The sequence below is a fragment of the Prionailurus viverrinus genome, chromosome C2 (genome assembly GCF_022837055.1).
Source record: "Prionailurus viverrinus isolate Anna chromosome C2, UM_Priviv_1.0, whole genome shotgun sequence".
In the NCBI taxonomy this organism is placed as follows: Eukaryota; Metazoa; Chordata; class Mammalia; order Carnivora; family Felidae; genus Prionailurus; species Prionailurus viverrinus.
The window spans coordinates 10,197,092-10,210,406 of NC_062569.1; the positions used below are offsets into that span (position 1 = coordinate 10,197,092).

The 13,315-nt window shown below is 44.8% G+C and overlaps 1 protein-coding gene across 6 annotated transcripts in view; it reads right to left on the minus strand.

Annotated features, from left to right (window-relative positions):
* CCDC13 (coiled-coil domain containing 13) overlaps positions 1 to 13,315 on the minus strand; it is a 55,391-nt gene that overhangs the window by 41,955 nt on the left and 121 nt on the right. For 3 of the 6 annotated variants that reach the window (XM_047876187.1, XM_047876186.1, XM_047876188.1), the window contains exon 2: positions 9,025 to 9,225. The exons of 2 other annotated variants lie outside the window; for them this stretch is intronic. In XM_047876187.1, coding sequence (XP_047732143.1) covers positions 9,025 to 9,081 — 57 coding nt within the window. In that variant the 5' untranslated portion in view covers positions 9,082 to 9,225. Of the gene's footprint in view, positions 1 to 9,024; positions 9,226 to 13,171; positions 13,297 to 13,315 lie in introns of those variants that run through there. One more of the 6 variants, XM_047876190.1, reaches the window with a different exon arrangement.

Sequence of the window (13,315 nt, forward strand, 5' to 3'; positions counted from 1 at the left end):
CCCTGGGGTGACCACCTGGATCAAGGTATAAGTACTTCCTGTCCCCAAGCAGACTATCTTGTGCCCTCTCCAGGCAGTCATTCCCCCCAAGAAACCACTGTTCCGACCTCTGCCATTGAAGATGAGTTTTATGTTTTCTTTTTAATCTTTAAATTCTACCGAAGTATAAGTCATTGCCATTTTATGTGTGCAAATGAGTCTTGACAAACACATATACGTGTGTCAGCCATGAGCAACAGCACTGTAGAACATTTCTATCACACCAGAAAGGTTCCTTTGTGCCCCTCTGCAGACAATCTCCCTGCCAGTCCCAGTCCCAGGCAAACTCTGATCTGCTTTTGATCCCTTACATTTTGTCTTTTCTAGAATTTCATATAACTGCAATCATACAGTAGGTAGCCTTTGTGGTTTGTTTTTGTTTTGTTTTGTTCGTGTGTGTGTGTGTGTGTATGTGTGTGTGTGTGTGCTTAGCAGTACCTTTTGGAGATTTATTAATATTGTTGCATGCATCATTAGTTCATTCCTGCTTATTGTTGGGTAGTATCCCATCACATAGATATACCACAGTTTGTTCATATATTCACCTGTTATTGGACACCTGAGCTGTTTCCATTTTCAGCTATTATGAATAAAAACTGTTATAAACATTCATATACAAGAAAGTCTTTGTGTGAGCATATGTTTTTATTTCCCTTGGGCAAATACATAGAAGTGGAAATGCCAGCTTATATGGTAAACTTATGTTAGCTTTATAAGAAACTGCTAAATTGTTTTCTAGAGTGGCTGTAACATTTTACATTCCCACCGGCAGTGTTTGAGAGTTCCAGTTGCTCCATATCCTTGCCAGCACTTAGTATGGTCAGTCTAAATTTTAGTCTCTCTAGTGACTATGAAGTAGCATCTCAATGTGGTTTTAATTTGCATTTCCCTGATATCAAATTATATCGAGCATCTTTTCCTGTGCTTACTGGCCATTTTCATATCTTCTTTTGTGACATGTCTATTGATATTTTTTGCCCATTTTTAAATCACGTTGTCTGCTTATTATTGAGTGGTCAGAGTTCCTCATACATTCTGGGTATTTTTGTCTACTTTTGAACTTCAGGTAAACAGAATAACAGAGCACGGACACTGGAATTTTTAAACGGCCTCCTCATGTCTGGTGTTAAGCACCCCTGCCTGAAACCAAACTGAAGTCACAACATCCACCCACCATCCAAGTAGTGATAAATCTTGTTGATCCTCCATAAATGTCTTTACATAAATGTCCGTGTATTTCCAGCCCCACTCTCATTATGCTCACGACCACCTCAGGGCATTTGTACTTGCCATTCCCTCTCCCTGGAATGCTCTCCCCCCAGACATCCACTTTACTCACTTCTTTCAAATGTCACTTTATCAGAGAAGTCTCTACACCATTCCATTGTGGAAAACTTTCTTATTCTCACTCCCCACACTCCTTACCCTGTTGTATCTTTCTCCACAGCACTTAGCTTCACCTGACACACTGTATGTTTATTGATTGCTTCTCTCCCTCTCTGCCAGTCCTACAATGGCAAGCACTATCTGATGTTCACTGTTGGATCCTCAGTGCCTAGAACAGGGCCTGGTGTGTAGCAGGCAGGAAATGAGTATTTGATGAACAAATGACAGATGGTTCTGTCCTAGGACTGTTCAAGCAGGTCCTTACTGCCCTGGCTTGCCCTTTCCTTTTTCCTACTTGTAGTCTACCCTGCATTGGCTGAGGGAATACTTTATTCAAAGCACAGCTCTTAGCCTGACACACTCCTGCACCAAAGAACTTCAGCAGATGCCCATTAGCTGCAAAACCAAGTCCAAAGGCATTAAAGGTGTTGGGGGATTAAGCCTCTGTCTCTTCTTCCAGCCAACTTTCCCTTTCTTAAGGCCAGTTCTAGTCTCACCTTGCTGCTCTGTCCCTATATGTCCTTCTCCCCTAGACTTAAACCTTGCTGGTTCTCCCAGGCCCAGCACAAACACCACATCCTTTCCTGACCCCCCAGGAAGAACATGCTCCCTGCCTGACCACCCCCAGCTGCTCCAGCAACACCTTTCCACTGTACTTATCCCTACCCTGTCCTCAGGGGTGGTCCCAGAGCCTACACCCAGAGCTTCTTAAAGCTGTCTTAATATTGAATCTGCAGGGATACAATTCAAAAGTACTGATGTCCAGGCCCCAGTCCTGGAGGATTCAATCTAACTAGTCTGGGGTGGAGACCAGGCATGGGGCTGTGTTAGTGCTGCCCAGGTGGTTGGGATGTGCTGAGAACTGAGCCCACAGTATAGCCTTTGAGCCTGTCACAGCAAAAGAGGAGCTGCTGTTACCTTGGAATTCCTCACTAGGTAGCTCTGCCCTGTTAGAGGAACTATATAACTATAACTGTAACTATAACTGTAACTATAACTATAACTATAACTATAACTATAACTATAACTATATCGCTCTGTCCTGTTAGAGGAATTAACTCAGCAAGTCTGGGTTGTCCACACCCTGCACGTTCCAAAGGAAGGTTTGGCCCTTGACCTGCTCTGAAGGAGGTAACCTCTAAGTCTCAGGTATATCCTGCCTGACAATAAAGCCTTTCTTTACCTGGGCTTGGGCCACTCAAGATGGTCTATGCTAACAATGTGATTTTATGATGGAGACCTTGGGCCATGCCATATCAGCTTTACCTCTGGAAGGGTGGGAAATTGAGTGACTAAGGTCAGCCATGTATGCAGTCAGCCATGCATGTGTGACTGACCCCCAGTAAAACCCTGGACCCCAAGGCTTGGGTGAGCTTCCCTGGCTTGCAATGCTCCATGCATGTTGTCATGCATTGTTGCTGGGAGAAGCAAGCACTGTTCCTGAGACTCCACTGGGAGAGGACAACTGGAAGCTTGTGCCTTGTGTCTCCTGGACTCTGCCAAATGTGCCTTTTTCCTTTGCTGATTTTAATCTGTACTCTTTCATCAGAATTAACTGTATAACAGCTTTGCTGAGTTCTGTGAGTGCTTCTATCAAATCGTGGAAGCTCAGGATAGTCTTGGGGACCCTCAAACTACAGGAACCCCTGGACACCTCTGCTGAATGTGTGACAGCCATAGATAAGCCTCTGCTCAGACTTCATTAAAAAGCAGACAAGCAAAAGGGTTTTTACAGGGGGCTCAGTCACACAGGCACGGCTGACTGTCTGCACAGCTGACCATAGTCACTCAATTCCCTGTTCCATGTTTTGGGACACCTAGGGATATAATGTAACTTAACAATCAGACTCAATGTTATATAAACAGGAAAATCAGACTTTTTCTGTAAAGGGCCAGATAGTAAATATTTTAGGCTTTGTGGGCCATATGGTTTCTGTTACAAGTATTATATTCTGCTGTTGTAATGGAAAGCAGCAATAGACAAGACAGAAATGAGTGGGTGTGGCTGTGTTCCAATAAAACTTTATTACAAAAATAGGCAGTGAGCTGGATTTGGACTGTGTGCCTTAGTTTGCCAACCCAATTTAGGGGAATTTCACCTGAAAAAGTGCCTAGAGATTGAAGAAAACCCTACTGAGCCTATTATTTGAAAATATAACTGGAGAGTTTAAAAATAAGTTTATCCTGTGATTCCCTATTTTTTGTAGATTATAAGAAAGGACCATCATATACTTCATTTTCCAAATTGGGTCACCTTGGAGAGTGAAAGGAAGAGCTATTAATAATCATTCTAGGTCAACAGCAACTTGGAAAAGCAACTTGAGGCTGTGACTAGCATATAAAACAGCGGTTCCCACCCCTGCTACACACTGAAAACACCCGGAGCTTTTAAGATACTGGTGCCTGGGTCCCCCACCCAGGGATCCTGATGTCATTGGTCAGGGTGCAGCCTGGATGTTGGACACTGCTGGTCTGGGCTACCGTACAAGTAGCTTGGCCCAAGCTGAGACAACACCTGAGTTTCAGGGTGAACTTGCTCTATACCAGCTGTGTGAGTTAGAAAGTTTCTAGCCACCTGGGTGGCTCAGTTGGTTAAGCGTCTGACTTTGGCTCAGGTTATGATCATGGTCCGTGAGTTCGAGCCCCGCGACGGGCCCTGTGCTGACGGCTCAGAGCCTGGAGCCTGCTTCGGATTCTGTGCCTCCCTCTTTCTCTGACCCTCCCCCCATTCATGCTCTGTCTCTTTCTGTCTCAAAAATAAATAAACATTAAAAAAAAAGAAAGAAAGTTTCTAGACCTCTTTGGGCCTCAATCCCTCTTCAGTAAGCAGGAGATGAGAAGGAGACCATAGATGTGCTGTAAGGGGCAAATGCAAATTGGGTGGTGGTGCATGAAGGTACTTTGTCAGCTATGCATGGTAGGAACAAAATACTATTTTTTTCTCCCTTTCTGGTGGTCTGTCTTGGGGAATCCCTTCCTCCTTCTCTTGCCCCACATACAGAGGCTTCCAGGCCCTCACAGTGATTCTTGTGACCCATTAGCAGAAAGCCTTCTCAGGCTACTGGGCCCACAGTGACCCAGCCCCATGACATAGCTCCCTCTAGCCTCCACAGCCACTCCTTCACATCACAAGGTCACCTCCTCTGCACCTTATCTCCTGCCCGCTCACTCCAATATCCCCCTGATGCCTCCCCATCTCTCTGGCTGCCTGCCTCCCACCTTCCCTGGGCCTTGTCTGGGTACTTCTAACCTATACCGCACCTGATCATTTGGGATCTTTTTAAACCAGATCTGAGTGGCTCCTGCCCTTCCAAGACCTGGCCAGGACTCATGGAGGGCACTCTGGCTGGTCTGAGAGCTACATCCATCCCACATTTTCCTTTAACTTGCTCAGAATGCTCCGTGAGGATTTGAATTTGTTGTCAACATTCAAACATCTGCAGGGGCGCCTGGGTGGCTCAGTCGGTTAAGCGTCCGACTTCGGCTCAGGTCATGATCTCGCGGTCCGTGAGTTTGAGCTCTCTGTGCTGACTGCTCAGAGCCTGGAGCCTGTTTCAGATTCTGTGTCTCCCTCTCTCTCTCTGACCCTCCCCCGTTCATGCTCTGTCTCTGTCTCAAAAATAAATAAACGTTAAAAAAAAAATAAAAAACATTCAAACATCTGTAGATTTCAAGTAAATCCAGATTTCCAGCTTCTTTTTGACAAGTTTACAGGTTTGGCCGTGCTGGGTCCCTAGCCTTACATGGACAGCAGCTTCTTAGCAGAAGGAGTTCCCTCTGGGCAGGCTATGCTCTTTCCACTCAACACCATCCCTACCACTCCCAGATGCTGCAGCCGGCACATCCACATCGGCTGTCTGGTATCGTTGCTTACAAATGGTGTTCTTTCTCTCACATCTGCTGGATTCACTCACTTTCATTTCCCATCAGTCCTTGAGGATGTTTGGTTTTGTAACTCCTCCCAGTGCTCAAGCCTGGAGGCATCTCAGAGGCTTGTTTCAGCCACTCTACCTTCCTGGGATGCCTTCCTCCCCAGGCTCTTCCCTCCTCGCCTCTCCTCTTTCCCCAAAACTTCTGTTTAGCTTGAAGATTCCCCTGGAGACACTCTGTGGACTCCTGGAGTCCCTTGGGCATCCTTTGATCACTAAATTTACCTTAATGTATTATAATTATCTATGGCTTTATTTCTATTCCTTTTACTAAGAGGACTCTTAAGGGCAGGGATCTTAGGTCTTATTTCCTAATTTTCAGCATCTTTCCCAGAATGGGTCTTCAATTAATATTTTAGAATTGTCACTGAATATAGCAGGTGCTCAAAGATGAAAGAAAAGAAATGGGTGAATGATACAGAGAGCAAACTGGTCGTTGCCAAAGAGGAGGGGGTGGGAGACGGGTAAAATGGGGGAAAGGGAGTGGGAGTTACCGGCTTCTAGTTACAGAATGAATAAGTCACAGGATGAAAGGCACAGCATAGAGAATATAGTCAATGGTACTGCAACATTGCTGTAGGTGACAGATGGTGGCTACCCTCATTGTGGTGAGTACAGCATAACATAGAGATGTGGAATCGCTATATTGTACACCTGAAACCATTGAAACATTGTGTGTAAACTCTACTTCAATTAAAAAAAATTTTTTTAATGTTTATTTATTTTTGAGAGACAGAGCACAGGCAAGGGCGGGGCAGAGAGAGAGGGAAACACAGAATCCGAAGCAGGCTCCAGGCTCTGAGCTGTCAGCACAGAGCCCAATGCAGGGCTTAAACCCATGAACCATGTGATCATGACCTGAGCCAAAGTCAGACGCTTAACCTGAGCCACCCAGGTGCCCCTACTTCAATTTTTTTATATTAAAAAAACTTAAAAAATGAATGAGTAAATAAATGAATAAAGAAAAACTTGTAGGGGCGCCTGGGTGGCTCAGTCGGTTGAGCACCCGACTTCAGCTCAGGTCATGATCTCATGGGATGATAATCGTTATATACTTCACAGGGTGGCTGTGGAGATTAAATGAGAGAATGCATGGGAAGTGTGTATTACAGTGCCTGGCATGTGACCACTCCTGACAGTTTAGCTATTATCATCTCTCTCATCATATGAGATGGGGTGTCCTCAACCCAGTCAAGTCTGTGGGAGACAGACAGCATGTCTGCACCGATGGGGCACCTTTGGTCTACATCAGCCGCCAGGGCATTAGCATCTGCTCTGTCAGGGATTTGGATGTCGTTGGTCTGGGCTGTGGCCTGGGCATCTATTTTTATTTATATTTTAAATTTTATTTATTTTTTGCATCTATTTTTAAAGTGTCCCAGGTGAGTCTAATGATGAGTGAGGCCTGAGAATAAGGCGGGGGCAGGTGCTCTGAGAGGCTGGGAAAACCTGCAGGAGAGGGAGGCACTGAGTCAGCCTGAAGTTGAGTGCTAAAGAATCTGGCTCCAGTGGAAGAAGAGGGCGCCAGGGGTGAGGGGCAGAGGGCTGTCCTGTCAAAAGAAGAGCATTTGCAGAGAGAATGTGATGAGTGTGGGGAATCGAGAAAGGCTCAGGATGGACAGAGGGCAGCGCAGAGGTTTGGGGAGGGACTGGAAAGAAGGCCTTATCTGGCTCAACTAAGGAGCCTGAACTTCAACCTGAAGATGATGGGGATGTTTAGAGGATGCACACAGGATCGCACTTGCATTTTGTGAAGCTGGAGGCAAAGGGGCCTAGTTGGGAGGATGCTTCCGGGAAGGAACGTGGTCCTAAATCAAGGCTGCGGCAGTGGGGATGGAGAATGGGGAACGGGAATGATGCCGAAATGGAAGAAATGTGAGGCAAGTGTGCAGGAGAGAAGGAGAGGGGAGTCTAGAAGGTTTGAGTTTGAGTGGCTGGGGAGATGGTTATTCCAGGCAGAGGAGTTTTCCAAGCTGCTGGCAAGCCCAGTCCCAGGCACTGCTGAGTTTGAGACTCCCTAGGCTTTCCACATGGAGATGCTGGGTGGGCCTGGGGCTCAGAAGGGCAGCCTGACCTGGGGCCTCAGGTGGCCAAGACAGGGATGTGGACAAAGCACTATGGGGAAAGGGTGAGCAGGAGGCTAGGTAGGAGGTGGGAGAGAGAAGGGGAAGATGGAGGAAGAAAAGATGCTGGGAGCAGATAAGAGGTGAGCAGATATTACTAGGCAGAGAGGGGAACAGATGGGTGAGTCTGAAGAAAGAAGAGGCAGGGTGGACTGATCAGGGCGGAGGCTGGGGTGGCAGGAAGCTGCAGATAGGGGCAACTGAAGGGTGGATGCCAGGAACCTTCTGAGATGGGCCCCGACCACATTCTTCTTTCCCTTCCTAAACAATTTAATTGCAAATCAAGGTAGACCCTTGACCAAAGACAACATGGATCTAAGCAGGGGATGCTGATTCCCAGGAAACAGAAAGGAAAACTTTTACTTTTGAAAAACAAAAGAAGTAATGCTAAAGCTAAATTTTTCAAAACACCCGTTGGCCCGGCCTGATTCCTGACTACTTCATGACAGTGTGGTTGGTGTATATTAAAAGCAGGAACAGGGGCGCCTGGGTGGCGCAGTCGGTTAAGCGTCCGACTTCAGCCAGGTCACGATCTCGCGGTCCGTGAGTTCGAGCCCCGCGTCGGGCTCTGGGCTGATGGCTCAGAGCCTGGAGCCTGTTTCCAATTCTGTGTCTCCCTCTCTCTCTGTCCCTCCCCCGTTCATGCTCTGTCTCTCTCTGTCCAAAAAATAAATAAACGTTGAAAAAAAAAATTTAAAAAAAAATTAAAAAAAAAAAAAAGCAGGAACGAAGATATGCCTGCCGTTTATATTTGGCGGGGTCCAGATGAAAGACTGGAAGACTTTCTGTCACCTTCCACCTACCCTCACGGTATAGAAACTGTCATGTTCATCTCTGAATCTTGTGTCTGCAGCACAAGGCAGCATGGGTATGCAGTGGGTGCTAAATGAACATTTATGCCATGAATGAATAAAGGAACCACAGCAGCAATTTCGGCTTTAGAGCAAACAGCACTAAAGACACTCAACTTGATTTCCTTTGCTCGTGTAGGATGTGGGTCAGAAGATCATTCGGCAAATATTTATTGGCATATGAATAGCTCTCTCCTCATGGAGTTTCTAGTCTGGTGGAGGAGACAGACATTGATCAAATGATCACAAAGAAAAGCATAAAATGATAACTGTGATGTTCTGAAGGAGATACATAGTGCTGATAGTCTCTATCAGAGAGTTTGATGTAGCCTGGGGGAATCCAGGAGAGCAATCCCAAGGAAGTGAGCTGCGACCGGAAGTACGAGTAGGAGTTAAGTAGAGGAAGAGCATTTGGGACAGAGGCACAGCATGTGTAAAGGCTCTGTGGCAAACTGAAAAATGGCAGTGCCTCTAATGATCAGTGCCCTCTACTCCTCCTGCATAGGTAATCCATCAGCAAATTCTCTTGGTCTACATTCAGAATATACCCAGAATCTGAACACTTCCCACCTCTTGATCCTTACTGTAGCCTCCTAATTCATGTCCATACATCTGCCCTTGCCCTCCACCCCATGGTCTCTTCTCAACACATCAGCCAGAGAAACCCTGTTAGTAGGTAAGTCGGACCATGCTCACCTCAGCATAAAAACAGGGCCCAGTGTAATCTGGTTGCTCTTGCAAACCATCTTTCATTATCAAGAATGCATCAAACTCACAGACTTCCACGCTGGCTGTTCCTCTGCTGAAATGTTCTTCCCAGGATATTTACATTTAGTTCCAGGATTTCTGTTGTTTTTGTTGATTGTTTGGGATTATCTACATAGACAATCAGGTCATCTGAGAACAAGACAGTTTTATTTCTTCCTTTTCAACCTGCAATGGTTACTTTTCCTCTCTCATTGCCAGACAAGTAGACAGGTGTCTACTCAAAGGGGATGTTTTCAGGGAGACCTTCCCTGACCACCCTACCTAATAATGCATTCCCTTCCCTTGCTTCCACCCCTTGAACTCCCTCTCCCCTGCCCAGATTTATTTTTCTCCATCACATTTCTCACCATCTGATATACAGAACATTTTACCTACTTATCACCTATGTTCTCCAACTAGCTTGTAAGCTAAGAGTGTACATTTTAATCTATTTTGTTCATTACTGTACTGCAGACCTGTAACGGTATTCAGCACACAGTAGGTGCTCAGTAAATATTTCTGGAACAAATGAATGAATTTGACGTCCCTTAGTCCAACCATCTTTGGTAACCAGCTGCTGTGTCTGTGAATACGCTACTCGCATGTGATTGTAACAAATGTTTAGAAAGCATTTCTTTAAAATCCATCTTAATAACATTTGTGCCTTCTACATGTGGTGCTCTGAGGGCATGACCAGTCGTCTTGCTACTTGCTCTGGACTTGAGGAGTAGAAGCAAAGGGGCAGAGGGTTTCAAAACTTAAAGCTGAGCAGAAACTTCTGACATGTAAAGAGTTTTAGAAGTTATCATTCCTATCCTCACAATAAGAAAAAGATCTAAACTAAAAATCAACAACTGGAAATCAGTGGAACTTAGAATCCTTAGACAATTGAGGTCACAGGGCAAGGTACTGCCCTGAATATTGGAGAGCCAGGTGAATACAGAGAATCACAGTTTACTGGAGCAGAAGCCTGCAGCTAGAGTCAATATCGGTAGAAACACTAATCTCTACCTGATGAATTGCTGACGACCCTGTGTGGCTTAGGTTGCAGTTTTAAAACTCCTCGGGGTTCAGCCCTCATAGTTTTGTGATTTTTATCTCCAGGAACCCTACCAGATTCTCACTGCGAAAAACAGAGGGAAATCTGCTCCTGTTTCTGACAACGGAAGAGGAAAAGTAACAATTAAAGATTGGAAAGAAAAAAATAAAACTGTCTTCTTCTCAGATGACATGATCGTTTATATAGAAAATCTCAGAGAATCAACAACAAAAACAAAATCCCGGAACCAATAAGCAATTATAGCAAGGTCGTGGGACAGAGGTTAATATACAACAGTTGATTGTTTTTCTACCTACCAGCAAAGAGCACCTAGAAATTGAAATTTAAATGCAACACCATCTACATTCACATTAAACCATGGAGCTACTTGAGTATACATCTAACACGTATATGTAAATATGTAGATGTACATAAATGTATGCATATAAAAAAATATATGTATATAAGTATATGTAAAAAATCTGTATGAGGAAAACTAGAAAACTCTGATGAAAAGAAATCAAAGAAGAACTAGATAAATATTTCATGTTCATGGACAGGAAGACTCAATACTGTTAATAATGTCAATTCTTCCCAACTTGATCTGTAGTTGCAACTATAGGTCCCAATCAAAACCCCAGCAAGTTAATTTGTGGATACTAACAAAGTGACTCTAAAGTTTATATGAAAAGGCCTAGAATAGGCAACACAATATTGAAGGAGAAGAACAAAACTGGAGGACTAATGCTACCCAACTTTAAGACTTCCTATAAAGCTATAGAAATTAAAACAGTGTGGTATTGGGGAAAGAACACACAAATAGATCAATGGAACAGAACATAGAGAGCCCAGAAATAGACCCAGACAAATAGATTTAACTGATCTTTGAAATGAAGCAAAGGAAATTCAATGAAGAAAAGTCTTTTCAACAAATAGCGTTGGAACCACTGGACATCATGTGCAACAAAATAAATCTAGACACAGACCTTACACCTTGCACAAAATTACATCAAAATGGGTCACAGACCTAAATGTAAAATGTAAATGTAAAACTAAAAAACCACTAGAAGATAATATAGGGAAAAAATCTAGATGGTCTTGGGTTTGGCAATGAGTTCTTAGATACGATACCAAAAGCACGATCCATGAAAGAAAAAAAATGATAAGTTGGACTTCATTAAAATTAAAAACTTCTGCTCTGCAAAAGACACTGTTAAGAGAATGAAAAGACAAGCCACAGTCTGGAAGAAAAACTTTGACTGCAGAACACATATCTGATAAAGGACTGTATCCAAAATATACAAAAGAACTCTTGAATTCAACAATATGACAACCCAATCAAAAAGGGAGCAAAAGATCTGAACATACATTTCACCAAAGAAGATATATAGATGGCAAATAAGCATATGAAAAGATGATCAGTATCATATGTCATTAGGGAATTGCAAATTAAAACAACAATGTGATACTACACATCTATTAGAATGGCTAAAATCCAAAACACTGACAACAGTAAATGTAAGGGTATGAAGCAGCAGAAAATCTTATTCATTGCTGGTGGGAACACAAAATGGTACAGCTATTTTGGAAGACAGTTTGGCAGTTTCTTGCAAAGCCAACCATGTCGTACCAAATGATCCAACAATCATTATTTACCCAAATGATTTGAAAACTTGTGTCTACACGAAAACCTGTAAGTGAATATTTATAGTAGCTTTATGCGTAATTACCTAAAATAAAGAGCAACCAAGATATCCTTCAATATGTGAATAAACAAACTGGTACAACTATACAAGGGAATGCTATTTAGGGATGAAAAGAAATGCGTTATCAAGCCATGAAAAAACATGAAGGAAAGTTAAATGCATATTGCTAAGTGAAGAAGCCAGTGTGGAAAGGCTACATTCTGTATGATTCCAAGTGTATAACATTCTTAAAAAGGCAAAACTGTAGAGAAGTAAAAAGATCAGTGGTTGCCAGGGGTTGGGGAGAGGGGAGGAGGGATGAACAGTGAAGTACAGGGGATTTTCAGGGGAATGAAACTTTTCTGTAGGATACTTTAATGGTGGATACATGATATTATGCATTTGGCAAAATCCATAGAACTGTACAACACACACACACACACACACAACCCATTAATGTAAACCATGGACTTTTTAACTTAATAATAACAGATAGCTTTATCAGTGGTAACAACTAATATGCAACACCAATGCAAGATATTAATAGTGGGGAAAGGGAGGAGGAGTATATAGGAACTCTCTGTATTTTCTGTTCAGTGTTTCTGTAAATCTAAAACTGCTCTAAGAAATAAAGCCTATTAGTTAGTTTTTGTTTTTGTTTTTAAGTTAGGGCTAAGTCTACATGGAAGGAAGTCTGGCTCAGGAAAGACTGGGAGCCAAGGGCTGGGGAGAGTGGCACCCACCCATTACTCTACTTTCTGTAGCAAAGCAAAGATCCCAGACGACAGAGACCAGTGACGAAGGGCTGAGGCCCCTTCCAGGCATGAGCCTCCTCTGGCCCTACCAGACTCCGTCTCGCCGCCCCCCCCCCACCCCGCCTTTATTATGTTAGCCTAGTGTATTCCTAGCAACAGCCTAGGGTCCCGGGGGTGGACAGGAGAAGCCCAAGAGATTGGGCGCCCTGTACACCGACTGTCTCAGGTAGCATCAATGCAGGGATCGGTTTGAGGTGGGGTGGGGTGCAAATGTCTGGTTCCCCGGGCGGGAGTCCCGCTCTGAGGGGACTCTCTCGTCGGCTCGGCCCCCGTGGGGGGGGGGGGGGGGGACTGGCCTTGACTCGGGAATATGCTGGAAGTGGGTGCCACCAAGTCGCGTAGTTCCCATTCCGCCTCTTGGTACTTGTGCGGCAGGGCTCCGTAGCAGATACCAGGACAGTGCGCTGGTCAGACGGACCTGGGCCGGACTTCTGACCATGCCACCTGCTGTGTGACTGCGGGCAGGTGACCCACCCTCCGAACCTCACTAACCCCTGTACTGCATGGGAACTACGTGTCTGCCTGGAGAGGGAAGAGGGCTGTATGTGGAGACTCACAGAATGAAGTGGGGCGAGACCTCGCTCGCCACGCGTGCAGGGAGGGTCAGGCCAGGGGCAGGTCAGGGCGCCCGGGCGAGCGCGTGCGCTCCGGCGCGGGTCCGGACCCCCCAGTGGCTGTGGGCTCCCCCGGCTTCTGCCTGG